This window comes from Anoplopoma fimbria, chromosome 22 (assembly GCF_027596085.1).
Source record: "Anoplopoma fimbria isolate UVic2021 breed Golden Eagle Sablefish chromosome 22, Afim_UVic_2022, whole genome shotgun sequence".
NCBI classification, from domain to species: domain Eukaryota; kingdom Metazoa; phylum Chordata; class Actinopteri; order Perciformes; family Anoplopomatidae; genus Anoplopoma; species Anoplopoma fimbria.
In genome coordinates this window covers 12,835,618-12,855,617 of record NC_072470.1, presented here as the reverse complement: position 1 = coordinate 12,855,617, position 20,000 = coordinate 12,835,618, and the positions used below count along the sequence as shown (strand labels likewise).

Here is a 20,000-nt window from a genome sequence, read left to right as displayed (position 1 = left end):
CTGAGAAACAGTGTATCCTCTGAGAAACAGTGTATCCTCTGAGAAACAGTGTATCCTCTGAGAAACAGTGTATCCTCTGAGAAACAGTGTATCCTCTGAGAAACAGTGTATCCTCTGAGAAACAGTGTATCCTCTGAGAAACAGTGTATCCTCTGAGAAACAGTGTATCCTCTGAGAAACAGTGTATCCTCTGAGAAACAGTGTATCCTCTGAGAAACAGTGTATCCTCTGAGAAACAGTGTATCCTCTGAGAAACAGTGTATCCTCTCAGAAACAGTGTATCCTCTCAGAAACAGTGTATCCTCTGAGAAACAGTGTATCCTCTCAGAAACAGTGTATCCTCTGAGAAACAGTGTATCCTCTCAGAAACAGTGTATCCTCTCAGAAACAGTGTATCCTCTGAGAAACAGTGTATCCTCTGAGAAACAGTGTATCCTCTGAGAAACAGTGTATCCTCTGAGAAACAGTGTATCCTCTGAGAAACAGTGTATCCTCTGAGAAACAGTGTATCCTCTGAGAAACAGTGTATCCTCTGAGAAACAGTGTATCCTCTGAGAAACAGTGTATCCTCTGAGAAACAGTGTAAGAAACAGTGTATCCTCTGAGAAACAGTGTATCCTCTGAGAAACAGTGTATCCTCTGAGAAACAGTGTATCCTCTGAGAAACAGTGTATCCTCTGAGAAACAGTGTATCCTCTGAGAAACAGTGTATCCTCTGAGAAACAGTGTATCCTCTGAGAAACAGTGTATCCTCTGAGAAACAGTGTATCCTCTCAGAAACAGTGTATCCTCTGAGAAACAGTGTATCCTCTCAGAAACAGAAACAGTGTATCCTCTGAGAAACAGTGTATCCTCTGAGAAACAGTGTATCCTCTGAGAAACAGTGTATCCTCTCAGAAACAGTGTATCCTCTGAGAAACAGTGTATCCTCTCAGAAACAGTGTATCCTCTGAGAAACAGTGTATCCTCTGAGAAACAGTGTATCCTCTGAGAAACAGTGTATCCTCTGAGAAACAGTGTATCCTCTGAGAAACAGTGTATCCTCTGAGAAACAGTGTATCCTCTGAGAAACAGTGTATCCTCTGAGAAACAGTGTATCCTCTCAGAAACAGTGTATCCTCTGAGAAACAGTGTATCCTCTGAGAAACAGTGTATCCTCTCAGAAACAGTGTATCCTCTGAGAAACAGTGTATCCTCTGAGAAACAGTGTGGCCTCTGAGAAACAGTGTATCCTGTATCCTCTCAGAAACAGTGTAGCCTCTGAGAAACAGTGTATCCTCTGAGAAACAGTGTATCCTCTGAGAAACAGTGTATCCTCTGAGAAACAGTGTATCCTCTGAGAAACAGTGTATCCTCTGAGAAACAGTGTATCCTCTGAGAAACAGTGTATCCTCTGAGAAACAGTGTATCCTCTGAGAAACAGTGTATCCTCTGAGAAACAGTGTATCCTCTGAGAAACAGTGTATCCTCTGAGAAACAGTGTATCCTCTGAGAAACAGTGTATCCTCTGAGAAACAGTGTATCCTCTGAGAAACAGTGTATCCTCTGAGAAACAGTGTAGCCTCTGAGAAACAGTCTATCCTCTGAGAAACAGTGTATCCTCTGAGAAACAGTGTATCCTCTGAGAAACAGTGTATCCTCTGAGAAACAGTGTATCCTCTGAGAAACAGTGTAGCCTCTGAGAAACAGTGTATCCTCTGAGAAACAGTGTATCCTCTGAGAAACAGTGTAGCCTCTGAGAAACAGTGTTGCCTCTGAGAAACAGTGTTGCCTCTGAGAAACAGTGTAGCCTCTGAGAAACAGTGTATCCTCTGAGAAACAGAAACAGTGTATCCTCTGAGAAACAGTGTATCCTCTGAGAAACAGTGTAAAAACAGTGTATCCTCTGATAAACAGTGTTGCCTCTGAGAAACAGTGTATCCTCTGAGAAACAGTGTATCCTCTGAGAAACAGTGTATCCTCTGAGAAACAGTGTATCCTCTCAGAAACAGTGTATCCTCTCAGAAACAGTGTATCCTCTCAGAAACAGTGTATCCTCTGAGAAACAGTGTATCCTCTGAGAAACAGTGTATCCTCTGAGAAACAGTGTATCCTCTGAGAAACAGTGTATCCTCTCAGAAACAGTGTATCCTCTCAGAAACAGTGTATCCTCTGAGAAACAGTGTATCCTCTCAGAAACAGTGTATCCTCTGAGAAACAGTGTATCCTCTCAGAAACAGTGTATCCTCTGAGAAACAGTGTATCCTCTCTGAGAAACAGTGTATCCTCTGAGAAACAGAAACAGTGTATCCTCTCAGAAACAGTGTAGCCTCTGAGAAACAGTGTATCCTCTGAGAAACAGTGTAGCCTCTGAGAAACAGAAACAGTGTATCCTCTGAGAAACAGTGTATCCTCTGAGAAACAGTGTATCCTCTGATAAACAGTGTTGCCTCTGAGAAACAGTGTTGCCTCTGAGAAACAGTGTAAGAAACAGTGTATCCTCTGAGAAACAGTGTATCCTCTGAGAAACAGTGTGGCCTCTGAGAAACAGTGTATCCTCTGAGAAACAGTGTATCCTCTGAGAAACAGTGTATCCTCTGAGAAACAGTGTATCCTCTGAGAAACAGTGTATCCTCTCAGAAACAGTGTATCCTCTGAGAAACAGTGTATCCTCTGAGAAACAGTGTATCCTCTCAGAAACAGTGTATCCTCTGAGAAACAGTGTATCCTCTGCTCTCACCCACAGGAGTCCAAGTTCAAAGAGACTGGAGTGATCACACCAGAGGAGGTGAGGACACAGTCTGCTCTATGTTATTACCTTTATGTGAACACTACAGTCTACTTCATCCTCTCCTCTCTGCTTTCCAGTTTGTAGCAGCCGGGGATCACTTGGTTCACCATTGCCCCACATGGAAATGGTGAGTGTCCACACAGATACATGCATTCCCTCATGCTAAGAACCCCATAGAGTGAGCTCACAGATTTCATTATGACATCATTGTGGTGTATTGTTTGTGTTTACCCTTCATACAGTAGTACCACAGAGGGGGAGGTTGTCTCATATGTTGGAGGAGCGCTGGGTGGTTTGGAAAGTGAAGTTCTTGATTTTTGAATCTAACGTCAAAGTAGTCAGCATTGTGATCTCTGGTAGTGGTGGTGTCGTACTGTGGTTACAGCTGGTGTGTATATATGTATATATATATATATATATATATGTGTATACTTTCTTCGTACTCTGTATAGAAGCATAAAGTTATTTATGTACAATGACACATTTTGAAGTACTGGTTCTGTTAGTGTATACGATTAATTCACATGTTCATGATTATGTCCCGTGATGAAGATTCTGATTCTAATGCGCATCATGTACTTTAAATGAAAAGCGTGTAACGGCTGCATTCCACGTAAGAGACAGTAATTCATGGAGAGTGAGAGAGATCAAACACAATGGAGGCTGATGAGTTGAAGGATCTCCGAGAATCGAGAACGGTAGAACATCCTCGTCATGTGAATGACCGAAAACCTCCAGAGAAAGTAGAGTCGGCCCTTCTTGTACTAGCTGGATGGAGAGCAAGGTGTGTCCCAGTGGAAGTAGGTTGTAGGGGGTTTGTAGAGGGCCTCAAGATGGCTCAAAAGAGGAGAGCCATGGAGTCATAGTCGCTAGCTATCTGGACACAAGCTGGGGTCTGATCAGGTCACCAACACTCCGGTCTTTAATGATGGCTTGTTTATTTCAAGGTTTCAAGAGTGCATGTTCCCTAAGTGTATATATAAATGGCTTTTTCTAAGTTAAATAAAACCCTTTTTAGTTTAAGGCCATTATACACAAATAAAAACATTTATTCAAATTTTAAAGTAAGGAAAACTAACGTGTCTGTGGTTTCTCCCTTCAGGGCCAGTGGGGAGGAAGTCAAGGTGAAGCCATATCTGCCCCCGGACAAACAGTTTCTCCTGACACGCAACGGTAGGAGGTGGATTTAAAGTTTTTTTTCATGAACTGAAGCTAAGTGTGAATGAATGTAATCTGCAGGTGGCACACTGGCTGTTTTTGTTCTTGCTTGATTTTTGTATTTCAGTTCATGCTATATTTGAACTTGTTGGTATCAAAACTTTCTGGCTAAATTAGGTCACCGTTGGTAGCTGCACCCTTTTTCACTTCCTCTGGTTTGTGTTGAAACTCATCTCTCTGTGTGTTGACTCTGGCAGTTCCCTGTTACAAGCGTTGTAAACAGATGGAGTATTCAGATGAGCTGGAGGCCATCATAGAGGAGGATGATGGAGATGGGGGCTGGGTGGACACGTACCACAACTCAGGTTGGACACCATCTCTCAACATCCTTACATTGCACATATATTGAAATTTGATTTATGTACATTTCTATTTGCCCCAATACTTCCTTGAAAAAACAAAAAACTCGAAAAAGTGGAGCAAGAAAAACTGCGACAATACATGGAGTTATCACATTATCGTTTACAGAATGTGATGTGTATATATATATATATACCTAATTGAATAGTTAACTTTTCTGGTGGAAACCCATTATTCAATCAGTTCTTGGTTCAGAAATGGTGGTTAAGTGATGAAAGACAATGACTTAAGAGCATTTCTAGACACTGTTGTGTTTCACCAGGTGTGTTAGGAGTCACAGATGCTGTACAAGAACTTTCACTGGACAATAACAAGGTATGCTTCATGAATGTTTTTGGTTTTGTGTTGATTCTGATTGAATACAATGGGAAATAAATACAATTCCAAATGTGGTTTTAGTTCTGGTGGTGGTCCAGTGGTTAGCACTCGGCAAAGGGCTCTGGGTTCGAAGTGTGTCAATGCTAAATGGGTCCTTTTTTATTTAATTGGAACTCCTCTAGGACAAGAATATGAACGCCACATCTGCAGCATATGGTGACGATGATGAAGAAGATGAGGACGAAGATGGAGAAGCGGCCGATATGGAAGGTACTCGTATCGTAGCAGTGATGAAGCGGTCCTTTTTGTTTCTTTCAGACGGCCTGTCCTTTAACTCCAGTTGTCCTTAATACTGTCTTTTCAGAGTACGAAGAAAGTGGCCTGTTGGAAACCGATGAGGTAGGGGTCTCAAACGGTTGCAGCACATCGCTTCATGTGGGATCAAATACCAATTGTCAGTCCAACTAACCACCTCTTTCCTCTGTCTAGGCGACCTTGGACACCAGTAAAATGGTTGAAGCCAAAGCCAAAGCAGAGCCTGGAGGCGAAGATGCCATCCTTCAGACGAGAACATATGACCTGTACATCACATATGATAAATACTACCAGACACCTCGACTCTGGCTGTTTGGATATGATGAGGTATGGCCCTAATAACCACCCCTGCTTATCCTGAAAAAGCCTGAAATAGTATAGTCTATGGTAAACACCAGATTTAAAGTGGTGCTTTTGCACGATTCTGTGAGAGTTCTACAGCTATGTCGGTTAAATCGACTAATCGATTCGTTGACAAAGTCGTGTAAGTGTTAGCCAAATATGAGTTTCTTTAGCAGCAGTCAGGTCATTTGTAGGTCAGGTGTACTAAGTGATTTTTGAAGACACGGCTGTAATAGACTATCAGCTCCTCAAGCTTCCGTGCTGTCTTCCAGGACAGACAACCACTGACTGTAGAACAGATGTACGAGGACATCAGCCAGGACCATGTTAAGAAGACGGTCACCATTGAGAACCACCCCAACCTTCCTCCACCTGCCATGTGCTCTGTCCACCCTTGCAGGTGAGAAAGACAAATGAAAAAAACTTTCTTTCTTTAGATGTTATTTTAACAACTTTTGGCTGATGCAACATTTCCTTTCAGGCATGCAGAGGTGATGAAAAAGATCATTGAGACTGTGGCAGAAGGGGGAGGAGAGTTGGGAGTGCATATGTATCCTTTTATGGTAATAATTCTTCTGTGAACTATTCTGGTTGATTGTTATTAAGTTACTATGGGCACTGTTCATAGGCACTAAACAGCCAAATCTTTTACTTTTTTTACTGAAAGGTCAAGTTTTGTCTCATTGTGCCTGATAAGGCCGAGCTGGCTATGGCAGCTGGTAGGCCAAGGTCAGCCAAAAATCTTCTGTATTTGTTTTGGATTCAACAGGCTGGCGTCTGGTTGGAGACGCTGGATAAGAGAGACCGTACAGAGGCTTGTTTAGATCTGATATCCAATAGAATAGAATGCCAGGCTGATGTAGAACTAACCCTATTTGGATATAGCGGAACTTAGCAGGTCTGGGCAGGGTTGAATACTGTGCTCCAGGACACCATCTTCAGAATTGGGTAGCAGTTCGCTGTGATTCACACGTGGTGTTTCCCTGTTCTCCTCGATCGAGATTCAATAAATATTCCTGCTTAAGACATCTGGGTCTGCTGAAACTTCTTCTGTCCCGAGTAAACCAGCTCCGAGATTTCCATCACACCCGCTGTGTCACCGTATTGATGTGTTTCCCTCCATGCTCCACTGTGTTTTCCTCAACTGAGACTTTCAGGTACCTTCTAATTTTCCTCAAGTTTGTCCAGGCTGTCATTCCTACAATAGAATACGACTACACAAGACACTTCACCATGTAGCTTCGTGAATCTGCCTCTGCTGAGGCGACGTGGGAGAAACGTCAGCCCTCCTGCCCGTGTGTTGAGATTCTATCAGGTCTGGTCTGATTACAATCAGTTTGTGGAGTGTCTTTGCGTTGGGTGCAGGACCTGGGGAATGTTGAAGGTATGTGACAAAACTGTCTGTTAAAGGAACAGTCTGACATTTTGGTAAATCGAATGTTTTCTATGAAACCCGGAGTCGGATAAGAAGATCAGTATTGGTTTCATCAGTGTGCCTCCAGCCTAAATATGTCATGAAAAGTGCACCTTTCAAAGCCAGAGCTGTATTATCATGTTGAATTGAATGATTTCATCTGTGGGAAAAATAGAAATGTGAAAACAAAAAACTTTATTTGTAACAAGTGGTTGAATAGTGGGGTTTTTTTCACCTTTTGACCGAGCTAGTTGGTAGTTTCTTCTTACTGACAGTGCTAAGCTAGGCTAACCACGACCTGGACACACAGAAATGAAACCGATATCCATCTCTTCGTCCGACCCTAGGTAAGATCGCAGACCAAGCTTGGTCCCAAAGCTTGGACTGTACCTTCTGGTGTTTCTCTACAAGTCTAGTGTTGGTACCACAACGTGGAGAGAAGCTCCTAAAGTTCTTGTGAATACCATTTTGATGCTTTTACTAAAACTCACCCCATTCCACACACAACGGTCAGACTGAACCGAAAACAGTACAGTTCTACGGGCCATAAAACCAAAACGATAAGCATGCCAAGCCCTCTGCTGCGGCCCTTCACTGTGGCCCTTCACTGTGGCCCTTCACTGCCTTCAGTCATCTGTTTATGTGCGTCCTTGCACAATTTACAGATAAGATTCAAAAGAAATTATTCCAAATCTTTGGACTTGGACAGCTATTGCAAGTAAATGAACGTTGTCTTGCTAGCGTCCCTGTCTGAAATGTCTGTGTACCCGACGGCAGCATCGATGGAAGCTTCTTGATCATCACCACCACCGTTCCCATGTCGCCTCCATTCTGTGGAAGAAGGCACGGCTGAACCCTGTCATTGTAAATCAGCTCTGGATGCCAGTTTGTCTTAATACTTCATTCTCTGAATGTGTTGATGGCCAGACCTCTTCATTCATACACGGTCCATGTGGTTGCCGCATACGTTTGTCTTTCAGTTTCCCTCCTCTGCAGCTTGTGTTACTACCTTTTTTTTTTTTTTTTTTTTTTTTCAGTTGGTCTTTCTTCTACTGATGTATCTCCAAATACTGCGTCGAGAATTGATTTTCATTGTCACAAGCCTCTCTGTGTACTTCAATAAACCCTCCGATGAAGCCGTGGTCTATTTACTTGATGATATATAAACTATTACAATAAATGGTGTCTAATAAAGTCCCTTCTTCCATAACCGTCACTCTATTTTCCCCCTGTTGTCTGATTTTGAATCACATAAGATAAGATAAGATAATCCTTTATTAGTCCCGCAGCGGGGACATTTACAGGATTACAGCAGCAGAGGTTAAAGTGCACACAAGAGACAGAGTAAAAGAAAGACAAGATAAAAGAAACAAACAAGTATTATAAATAAGCAATAAAAACAGCAACAATCCACAATAACTGAAATATATGTACAGACAGAAAAGCTATTATAACTATAATTGCACAGTGTATTTGTATTGCACTATAATAAGATACTAGTTTTATATATAGAGTGGATATTAAGACAAGGAAGCTTCCTTTAGGACTGCCTCTACGTTTCATGAATGTATCACACTGTAGGCTTTAAGCTCTAAACCCCCATTAAGATAAGATAAGATCAGACTTTATTTTACAGGATTACAGCAGCAGAGGTTATAGTGCAAAGGTTTATTTTTATTCTATTTTTATTTTTATTGTATAATATGTTGTATTTATTATCTGGTTCTATGTAGTTGAGCTGCTGCAACACCTGAATTTCCCCCATGGGGATCAATAAAGGAATATAATAATAATAACTGAAATATTATATGTGCAGACAGAAAAACTATTATAGCTAAAATTGCACAGTGTATTTGTATTATAGAATGAAATATAAATTAACAACATATTAATTAGAACATGATTTTTTATATCTATCCAGACAAATTTTTATTTAAATTTTTATTCTTGTTTTTTATTTTTATTTTTTTATTCTATTTTTATTTATTTTTTTACTTTTAAATATCTATACAGAATTCTTTTTATTATTTTTTATTTTTACAGAAAAACTATTATAGCTAAAATTGCACAGTGTATTTGTATTATAGAATGAAATATAAATTAACAACATATTAATTAGAACATGATTTTTTTATATCTATCCAGACAAATATTTTATTCTTCCAGACTATTTTTAATTTTTATTTTTTATTTATAATATCTATACAGATTTCTTTTTATTAATTTTATTTTAACTTATTATTTAAATATTATAGAATAAAATAAATTAACAACATATTAATTTTTTTTTATATTTCCAGACAAATTTTTATTCTTATTTTTATTTTTTTTTTTACTTTTAAATATCTATACAGATTTCTTTTTATTATTTTTTATTTTTACAGAAAAACTATTATAGCTAAAATTGCACAGTGTATTGTATTATAGAATGAAATATAAATTAAACATATTAATTAGAACATGATTAAGAGACACACAAGCCTTTTAGTAATATCTATCCAGACAAATCTTTTATTTAAATTTATTATTTTATTTTTTTTTTTATTCTATTTTTATTTTATTTTTACTTTTAAATATCTATACAGATTTCTTTTATTATTTTTTATTTTTACAGAAAAACTATTATAGCTATAATTGCACAGTGTATTTGTATTATAGAATGAAATATAAATTAACAACATATTAATTAGAACATGATTTTTTTTATATCTATCCAGACAAATTTTTTTTTTTTATTCTTATTTTTTTTTTTTTTTCTTATTTTTTTTTTTTTTTTATTTTTTTACTATTTTTATTTTTTTTTTACTTTTAAATATCTATACAGATTTCTTTTTATTATTTTTTATTTTTACAGAAAAACTATTATAGCTAAAATTGCACAGTGTATTGTATTATAGAATGAAATATAAATTAACAACATATTAATTAGAAGTGATTAATAGCCTTTCATATAATAAGAACATGATTTTTTTATATCTTAATTAGAACATGATTTTTTTATATCTATCCAGACAAATTTTTATTTAAATTTATATTCTTATTTTTTTATTTTTTTTTTTTATTCTATTTTTATTTATTTTTTTACTTTTAAATATCTATACAGATTTCTTTTTATTATTTTTTATTTTTACAGAAAAACTATTATAGCTAAAATTGCACAGTGTATTTGTATTATAGAATGAAATATAAATTAACAACATATTAATTAGAACATGATTTTTTTATATCTATCCAGACAAATTTTTATTTAAATTTTTATTCTTATTTTTATTTTTTTATTCTTTTTTATTTTTTTTTTAAAATATCTATACAGATTTCTTTTTATTATTTTTTATTTTTACAGAAAAACTATTATAGCTAAAATTGCACAGTGTATTTGTATTATAGAATTATAAATTAACAACATATTAATTAGAACATGATTTTTTTATATCTATCCAGACAAATTTTTATTTAAATTTTTATTCTTATTTTTATTTTTTTATTCTATTTTTATTTATTTTTTTACTTTTAAATATCTATACAGATTTCTTTTTATTATTTTTTATTTTTACAGAAAAACTATTATAGCTAAAATTGCACAGTGTATTTGTATTATAGAATGAAATATAAATTAACAACATATTAATTAGAACATGATTTTTTTTTTGTATATCTATCCAGACAAATCTTTATTTAAATTTTTATTTTTATTTTTATTTTTTTTTATTCTATTTTTATTTTTTTTATTTTTTTTTTTTACTTTTAAATATCTATACAGATTTCTTTTTATTATTTTTTATTTTTACAGAAAAACTATTATAGCTATAATTGCACAGTGTATTTGTATTATAGAATGAAATATAAATTAACAACATATTAATTAGAACATGATTTTTTATATCTATCCAGACAAATTTTTATTTAAATTTATATTCTTATTTTTATTTTTTTTTTTATTCTATTTTTATTTTTTTTTTACTTTTAAATATCTATACAGATTTCTTTTTATTATTTTTTATTTTTACAGAAAAACTATTATAGCTAAAATTGCACAGTGTATTTGTATTATAGAATGAAATATAAATTAACAACATATTAATTAGAACATGATTTTTTTATATCTATCCAGACAAATCTTTATTTAAATTTTTATTCTTATTTTTTTATTTTTTTTTTATTCTATTTTTATTTTATTTTTTTACTTTTAAATATCTATACAGATTTCTTTTTATTATTTTTTATTTTTACAGAAAAACTATTATAGCTAAAATTGCACAGTGTATTTGTATTATAGAATGAAATATAAATTAACAACATATTAATTAGAACATGATTTTTTTATATCTATCCAGACAAATTTTTATTTAAATTTTTATTCTTATTTTTATTTTTTTATTCTATTTTTATTTTTTTTTTACTTTTAAATATCTATACAGATTTCTTTTTATTATTTTTTATTTTTACAGAAAAACTATTATAGCTAAAATTGCACAGTGTATTGTATTATAGAATGAAATATAAATTAACAACATATTAATTAGAACATGATTTTTTTAATCTATCCAGACAAATCTTTATTTAAATTTTTATTCTTAATTTTTTTTTTTTATTCTATTTTTATTTTATTTTTTTACTTTTAAATATCTATACAGAATTTTTTATTTTTACAGAAAAACATGATTTTTTGTATATCTATCCAGAACATGATTTTTTTATTTAACATTTTATTTAAATTTTTCTTTTTATTTTTTTTATTTTTACAGAAAAACTATTATAGCTATTTTTATTTATTTAGAATGAAATATAAATTAACAACATATTAATTAGAACATGATTTTTTATATCTATCCAGACAAATTTTTATTTAAATTTTTATTCTTATTTTTATTTTTTTTTTTTATTTATTTTTATTTATTTTTTTACTTTTAAATATCTATACAGATTTCTTTTTATTATTTTTTATTTTTACAGAAAAACTATTATAGCTAAAATTGCACAGTGTATTTGTATTATAGAATGAAATATAAATTAACAACATATTAATTAGAACATGATTTTTTTATATCTATCCAGACAAATTTTTATTTAAATTTTTATTCTTATTTTTATTTTTTTATTCTATTTTTATTTTATTTTTTACTTTTAAATATCTATACAGATTTCTTTTTATTATTTTTTATTTTTACAGAAAAACTATTATAGCTAAAATTGCACAGTGTATTGTATTATAGAATGAAATATAAATTAACAACATATTAATTAGAACATGATTTTTTTATATCTATCCAGACAAATCTTTATTTAAATTTTTATTCTTATTTTTTTATTTTTTTTTTTATTCTATTTTTATTTTATTTTTTACTTTTAAATATCTATACAGATTTCTTTTTATTATTTTTTATTTTTACAGAAAAACTATTATAGCTATTATTGCACAGTGTATTTGTATTATAGAATGAAATATAAATTAACAACATATTAATTAGAACATGATTTTTTTATATCTATCCAGACAAATTTTTATTTAAATTTTTATTCTTATTTTTTTTTTTTATTCTATTTTTATTTTTACTTTTAAATATCTTACAGATTTCTTTTTATTATTTTTTATTTTTACAGAAAAACTATTATAGCTAAAATTGCACAGTGTATTTGTATTATAGAATGAAATATAAATTAACAACATATTAATTAGAACATGATTTTTTTATATCTATCCAGACAAATTTTTATTTAAATTTTTATTCTTATTTTTTTTTTTATTCTATTTTTATTTTTATTTTTTTTTTACTTTTAAATATCTATACAGATTTCTTTTTATTATTTTTTATTTTTACAGAAAAACTATTATAGCTAAAATTGCACAGTGTATTGTATTATAGAATGAAATATAAATTAACAACATATTAATTAGAACATGATTTTTTATATCTATCCAGACAAATTTTTTTTAAATTTTTATTCTTTTTTATTTTTTTATTCTATTTTTATTTTTTTTTTTTTTTTAAATATCTATACAGATTTCTTTTTATTATTTTTTATTTTTACAGAAAAACTATTATAGCTATAATTGCACAGTGTATTTGTATTATAGAATGAAATATAAATTAACAACATATTAATTAGAACATGATTTTTTTATATCTATCCAGACAAATTTTTATTTAAATTTTTATTCTTATTTTTTTATTTTTTTATTTATTTTTATTTATTTTTTTACTTTTAAATATCTATACAGATTTCTTTTTATTATTTTTTATTTTTACAGAAAAACTATTATAGCTAAAATTGCACAGTGTATTGTATTATCTATCTAGACATATATATATTTTTTTATTATTATTTTATATATATTTTTTTAATTTATTCTATTTTTTTATTTTTATTTTATTTTTTTATACAGAATCTTTTTTTATTTATTTTTTATTTCATAGTAATAAGCACATGATCTTTTATATCTATCCAGACACATATATGTATGTTTTTATTATTTTATATATATATATATATATATATATATGTGTATATATATATATACCCGGTCCTCCAGCCAGCGGAGGGCGGTGCGTGAAGCCGCCCGCTGGACGCGCAGCTCCGCCGGGTAAGCAGCCGCCGGTCCTCGGCCTCCTCCTCCAGCCCGCAGTGAGACGGCGCTGAGCGGTCACCATGCCCGGCATCGACCGCACGCTGCTGCTGCTGTGTTCGTTCGGCTTCCTCTCCAGCCTGCGGCCGTCGGAGCCCTTCCTCACCGCGTACCTGATGGGCCCGGACCACAACCTCACCGAGACACAGGTGAGCCGGCTGGAGGAGCAGGTGGTGGTGGCACTGACTGTTTGAGTCATGGTGGAGGAGGACTACACCTTCAGCTGTAGCTCCATCTGTCCATCACAACTGTCTCCTAACCTCCTACATGAGGAAGACATGGTCCCGGTGACACCTGGTGACACCTGTGACAGTGTATCTGTGAGTAGGGAAAGAAAAGTTCATTTTCAAAAGTTAAAATGTTTAATATTTGAAACATCTCCAAAGCGACTTACAGGAAGTGTGTTCAACATTCAAGAGAACTACTAGTCACCAGAAGTCATCAGAGCATCTCCTTTCTTAAACAAGCATCTAAGAGCAGAAACCAGAGCAAAAGTACAGAAACAAACTAATATGAACACAATAAGAGCAGAAACAAACTAATATGAACACAGTAAGAGCAGAAACAAACTAATAATACAATAAGAAGAAACAAACTACAATAAGAGCAGAAACAAACTAATATGAATACAATAAGAGCAGAAACAAACTAATATGAATACAATAAGAGCAGAAACAAACTAATATGAATACAATAAGAGCAGAAACAGACTAATATGAATACAATAAGAGCAGAAACAAACTAATATGAATACAATAAGAGCAGAAACAAACTAATATGAACACAATAAGAGCAGAAACAAACTAATATGAATACAATAAGAGCAGAAACAAACTAATATGAATACAATAAGAGCAGAAACAAACTAATATGAATACAATAAGAGCAGAAACAAACTAATATGAATACAATAAGAGCAGAAACAAACTAATATGAATACAATAAGAGCAGAAACAAACTAATATGAATACAATAAGAGCAGAAACAAACTAATATGAATACAATAAGAGCAGAAACAAACTAATATGAATACAATAAGAGCAGAAACAAACTAATATGAATACAATAAGAGCAGAAACAAACTAATATGAATACAATAAGAGCAGAAACAAACTAATATGAATACAATAAGAGCAGAAACAAACTAATATGAATACAATAAGAGCAGAAACAAACTAATATGAACACAATAAGAGCAGAAACAAACTAATAAACAAAAACTAATATGAATACAATAAGAGCAGAAACAAACTAATATGAATACAATAAGAGCAGAAACAAACTAATATGAATAATAAATAAGAGCAGAAACAAACTAATATGAATACAATAAGAGCAAATAAGAGCAGAAACAAACTAATATGAATACAATAAGAGCAGAAACAAACTTATGAATGAAGAAACAAACTACACAATAAGAGCAGAAACAAACTAATATGAATACAATAAGAGCAGAAACAAACTAATATGAATACAATAAGAGCAGAAACAAACTAATATGAATACAATAAGAGCAGAAACAAACTAATATGAATACAATAAGAGCAGAAACAAACTAATATGAATACAATAAGAGCAGAAACAAACTAATATGAATACAATAAGAGCAGAAACAAACTAATATGAATACAATAAGAGCAGAAACAAACTAATATGAATACAATAAGAGCAGAAACAAACTAATATGAATACAATAAGAGCAGAAACAAACTAATATGAATACAATAAGAGCAGAAACAAACTAATATGAATACAATAAGAGCAGAAACAAACTAATATGAATACAATAAGAGCAGAAACAAACTAATATGAATACAATAAGAGCAGAAACAAACTAATATGAACACAATAAGAGCAGAAACAAACTAATATGAATACAATAAGAGCAGAAACAAACTAATATGAATACAATAAGAGCAGAAACAAACTAATATGAACACAATAAGAGCAGAAACAAACTAATATGAATACAATAAGAGCAGAAACAAACTAATATGAATACAATAAGAGCAGAAACAAACTAATATGAATACAATAAGAGCAGAAACAAACTAATATGAATAATAAGAGCAAAACAAACTAAGAATACAATACGAGCAGAAACAGACTAATATGAATACAATAAGAGCAGAAACAAACTAATATGAATACAATAAGAGCAGAAACAAACTAATATGAACACAATAAGAGCAGAAACAAACTAATATGAATACAATAAGAGCAGAAACAGACTAATATGAACACAGTAAGAGCTACGAGGAGGGCTCGGGGTCGTGCTTCTGGACGTCTCAGACTTGTCTTAGCGCTGTGAGGTTTGCAGACTGTGGTTCCGTGTTTACATCACCACTAGAGCTTCTTGTGTCAGAGCTTCCTTGACGCACCTTTCTCAAGCTCGACACGTTTCCTCACCACTCTGGACGCTTGAGGCACATGTAAACCAGCCGGTGTTGACTGGTTGTTCTGGATGTTGTCTGGCAGGCCCACAGACAGAATAATCCCTCATGAAAACCTGCTTGATCCCTTTGGAATTTCTGGTTAATCCTAAAATAATTAGGTTACCGCCATCGAGTTATGAGCTGGCCTGCAAAACATCTTTTAAAATGAGAAGCAGCGATAAATCAGTTTTTTTCCCCCTAAATGACATAAAAATCTAATTACTGTACATTTTCATGTCTTATCTGCAGGTTGTCAATGAAATCTATCCAATATGGACGTATTCCTACCTGGTGTTGCTGTTCCCCATCTTCCTGGCCACTGACTACCTCCGGTATAAGCCCATACTGATCCTGCAGGCCGCCAGCCTAGTCGTGACCTATGTCATGTTGCTGAGTGCGCAGGGCGTGCTGGCCATGCAGCTCCTGGAGTTCTTCTTTGGACTGGCTACGGCCTCGGAGGTGGCCTACTACTCCTACATCTACAGCGTGGTAGAGCCGGCGCACTACCAGAGAGTGACGGGTTACTGCCGCAGCATCACCCTGTTCGGATCGGCTGCTGGATCTCTGACCGGCCAGCTGCTGCTCTCCGTGGCCAAAGTTCGGATAGTCCACCTGGTCATCATCACCCTGACGACGGCTGCCGTGGCCTCCGTCGCGCCCTGGTTTCTACCCATGCCCAAGAGAAGCTTGTTCTTCCACAAGAGTCCAGGAGCGGCGGTGGATAAGCAACGCAGCAGCAGCACAGCTCTGTTGGAGAAGGCCGAGGATCCGGAGAGCAAGTTGCCTCCGAGCAGCCAGGACGTCTCCACAGTGAGTGAAAGTCCGCTTGGTTCAGGTCACATCATGGGCATGATAGGGATGTATCTGTTGAAACGTGAATAGCTGTGTATGTATGAAGAGACACACCCAACTCTCCATGCAGATATCCAGTTCGCCTGAGACAGGAGGTCCTAGCAGCGGTCTTGTGGAGGTCTTCAAGGTGCTGTTTGCGGACTTCCTGAAGTGCTACAGATGTCCGTCCCTGCTCTCCTGGTCCCTGTGGTGGGCTCTGGCCACCTGTGGATACTTCCAGGTCATCAACTACGCACAAGTGCTATGGGAGAACGTTCGGCCATCCCAGGACTATGAAATCTACAACGGCTACGTGGAGACGTTGGCCACACTGCTCGGTGAGGGCCCCACGAAGGTTACACGCTTATTTCAAAAAGATTAAACCATGATCTGTGGCCATTTTGTCGAGATGTAGGCAATCTTGGGATATGGTGTGGGATGGAATGAACTACTGCTTCTAACGGTTCTGTGTTCTGCTGGTCCACAGGGGCTCTGGCGGCCCTGCTGGTGGGCTACCTGCCTGTGTGCTGGGCTCTTTGGGGAGAGCTGGTCCTGTGTGTCCTCTCCCTGCTGATGGCTGGATGCGTGTTTGCCATGGACACGGTGAGGAACATCTGGCTGTGCTACATCTCATACGTCCTCTTCAGAGCCATCTACATGCTGCTCATCACCGTGGCGACGTAAGTACGAGGAGGCAGCAGGACGTTCACAGAATGATTCGCCTCCTCTGGGCTGAGCGGTCATGGTTTCAGAAAGTATTTACAGTTCCTCGCCTTTCGTTTGGTGACGTTCAGACTTGAGCTTCTACTCTCTGGTTCTCAAGCCTCTGTTTATTCTGAAACTGAAGGATGAAGAATAAGATGTCTGCTTTCTTAACCACTACACACAAAGACGTGAACCTCCCTCCTGCCGTCTGCCCTCTGACCCATCAGGTATCAGATTGCGGCCAGTCTCAACATGCAGCGCTACGCCTTGGTGTTCGGGGTGAACACCTTCATGGCTCTGCTGCTCCAGTCTCTGCTCACTGTGGTGGTGGTGGACTCAGCTGGCCTTGGCCTCGATGTCTTTCCTCAGGTGAGCTCCGCCCACCTTTTTAGTTGCCTATGACAACATACATGGAGACGAGTCTATTCTGTCTTTTCCAGATCTGACTGATGGATGTCTTGTTTTCATCCCTCAGTTCCTCATCTACGGCGGCTACTTTGCTGTCATTTCTGTGGTCTTCCTCGTCGCTGGGCTTTGGAAATTGGCCTCCAGGAGGCGCTCCAAGCAGGAGGAGGAGGTCCTGAGCAACAGTCGACCAGAAACAGAGTCCGACTGTTCTCCAGCCAGGTGATGGCTATTGATAGCTTCAATCAGTAGTGAGCACAGTGACTCCAAAAGGAGAGCTTCAGTATGATTTCAGCCACATAGTTTATTCTTTGCATTGTGGGTTAGCCTAGATTATTAATAACTGAAGCTGTATGACTCCATGTTGGCCACTGTGTGGCAGAATGCCTCCAGAACAAGCTGACGGATGCACAACCCTGACCCGTGGACGTTCTACCGGTCTGAGGCTGTTATGTTACATTTGTGATGAATGCTGGTTACACACCGAGACCCAAAAGATGCACTCTAATCAAAGGAGAGCAGGAAGAGCTGCAGAGTTTAAAGTATGTTCACAGGTATGAACGAGCCCTTCCTCTTTCCTCACTTGATTCAGTCTGTGATGTATCTAAAGGTACGCTCTTTGCTGATCCCTGATCAGATGTGAAGACTTCGTCTGATAGTCACGTTGCACAATTCTTCAAATGTTTACTTTCTTTCTGTGGGTTTTTCCCAGCTTATTGAACTGTGTGCCTTTTAGGCTTGATGTGAAAAGCTAAATAAACACCACGAATGACACCTTGATAGTATTTCTATATGCCTTATGTCATAGATGGTGTATTTTACTATCATTGCTAATTATTGGCACTGATGAGGAGTATCAGCATCAGGTTTATCAATATGTATCCTTAGTGAATGACAATGAAACGTGTGTGTGATGTTGTTAGGCTTCTTGTATCCGGACAAGATGTTGATTACTGCAATGCACATGTCACCCAGGGCAACAGTGGAAAACATGGCTGCCACACTCCTCCCACACAGTGCCAGTAACATAGCTTATCTTGGAGCACTAGCAATAATGCCTTTACATTTTTTTTTCCTAATATTTATTAATGTCATTGACTAAACTCATGTCACTTAATAGAAATTCAAAACCACTCAAACCAGTGTTGGATTAGCATCTTCACAGCTGTAGATGTGTAATAACTGTTTGTTCTGCAGTGCAGTCACAGTGATACTTCATATGAATGTTTATCAATATGCACATAAATGACGCAAATACGTTTTCCTATCAGCCAACAAATAGAAGAAATAGCTCGAACAATTTAACAAGTCAGATGATCTGAGCAAGTTGGATGAAACGCATTTGTCGCTGCTTTTATGACGACTGTATTTTTTAATATCTCTTCGTACAACAGCAATAAACCGATGGATTCTAATGATATATTATATTTTGCTGTGTGAAATGGCTGCTCTCTGTTTCCCCTGAAGGTTTGTTTCTGCGTTTAGTTCCTTTTGGACATTTTGGTGGAGGACGGGCTGCCTCAGGACACCTTCTCTTATTTAGTGTGTTGTATGAAGGTTGACTTTTCCTCCTGTTCATTCCAGATTTATATTCATTTCTTTGCACTATTTCATACGTTGCGCCTTCATGAAATCCTGCGTGTTGCAGTGTGTTACTCACCTGGAGGGTGTGGACACATTCACAACACGCCTCAGAGCTGCTGTCTCCATTTCTATCCCAAAGAAATCAAAATGGTTTGCCCAATCATGTTTTTGTGTTATGAATGGGTGTGTATTTTAACTGTTGCTTTTGTTATTTAGTAATCATACTAAATACCTTCTAAATAAACAGAAATATATATATATATAAAATGTTCTATCCAATGGTGTTTTTTGTTGTAATGTACGGACACACTACCGATCCTCTGAGGCAGCACGTCGGTGTTCTTTGTGAGCATGTTGGCGTTCTTACGTTCTTACAGTCTATTTTTTTGTAAATCTAATTTAAACTCAATTATTCTCTCTGTGAATCCTGATTGTGGTTTTTTTTGGTATTTATGTATAACGTTAATCTAGGGTTAGGGTTAGCGATTGTTCACTCGAATGCGAAACTGTCAACCTCGTGGAGAATCATCAAACTTCTCAGGATCCATATTGTGGAATCCATGAATCCATATTCTTATGGATAAAGGAACGTTTGATATTTCACATTACCAACCCCCCCCCCCCTTTAATGACCTCCAACGCCTGCATGTTTTTCTAAGTTCTTTTGAAAAGTGACAT

The 20,000-nt window shown here is 35.3% G+C and overlaps 2 protein-coding genes across 2 annotated transcripts in view; both read left to right on the top strand.

Annotated features, from left to right (window-relative positions):
- LOC129111827 (ubiquitin-like-conjugating enzyme ATG3) overlaps positions 1-7,944 on the top strand; it is an 8,790-nt gene extending 846 nt beyond the window's left edge. Inside the window, exons 2-12 of the mRNA XM_054623952.1 lie at positions 2,726-2,767; positions 2,848-2,897; positions 3,873-3,943; positions 4,186-4,293; positions 4,611-4,663; positions 4,849-4,936; positions 5,031-5,065; positions 5,156-5,308; positions 5,596-5,723; positions 5,805-5,873; positions 6,481-7,944. Of these exons, the coding sequence (XP_054479927.1) occupies positions 2,726-2,767; positions 2,848-2,897; positions 3,873-3,943; positions 4,186-4,293; positions 4,611-4,663; positions 4,849-4,936; positions 5,031-5,065; positions 5,156-5,308; positions 5,596-5,723; positions 5,805-5,873; positions 6,481-6,562 (879 nt within the window). The 3' untranslated portion in view covers positions 6,563-7,944. The remainder of the gene's footprint in view (positions 1-2,725; positions 2,768-2,847; positions 2,898-3,872; positions 3,944-4,185; positions 4,294-4,610; positions 4,664-4,848; positions 4,937-5,030; positions 5,066-5,155; positions 5,309-5,595; positions 5,724-5,804; positions 5,874-6,480) is intronic.
- A 5,345-nt stretch (positions 7,945-13,289) lies between these two features.
- Positions 13,290-19,511, top strand: slc19a2 (solute carrier family 19 member 2). The gene is made up of 6 exons (XM_054623924.1): positions 13,290-13,511; positions 16,047-16,607; positions 16,720-16,966; positions 17,116-17,308; positions 17,561-17,702; positions 17,809-19,511. The coding sequence occupies exons 1-6, from the start codon at positions 13,386-13,388 to the stop codon at positions 17,962-17,964; spliced, it is 1,425 nt and encodes a 474-aa protein (XP_054479899.1). The 5' UTR covers positions 13,290-13,385; the 3' UTR covers positions 17,965-19,511.
- Positions 19,512-20,000: the final 489 nt, after the last annotated feature.

What these genes read in the sequence shown, in the direction of transcription:
- slc19a2 (XM_054623924.1), top strand. Translation starts at nt 13,386, where the DNA reads ATGCCCGGCATCGACCGCACGCTGCTGCTGCTGTGTTCGTTCGGCTTC. An exon ending in GCAGCCAGGACGTCTCCACA is followed by an intron (nt 16,608 to 16,719) that starts GTGAGTGAAAGT and finishes CTCTCCATGCAG; the next exon opens with ATATCCAGTTCGCCTGAGAC. An exon ending in CTGCTCATCACCGTGGCGAC is followed by an intron (nt 17,309 to 17,560) that starts GTAAGTACGAGG and finishes CTGACCCATCAG; the next exon opens with GTATCAGATTGCGGCCAGTC.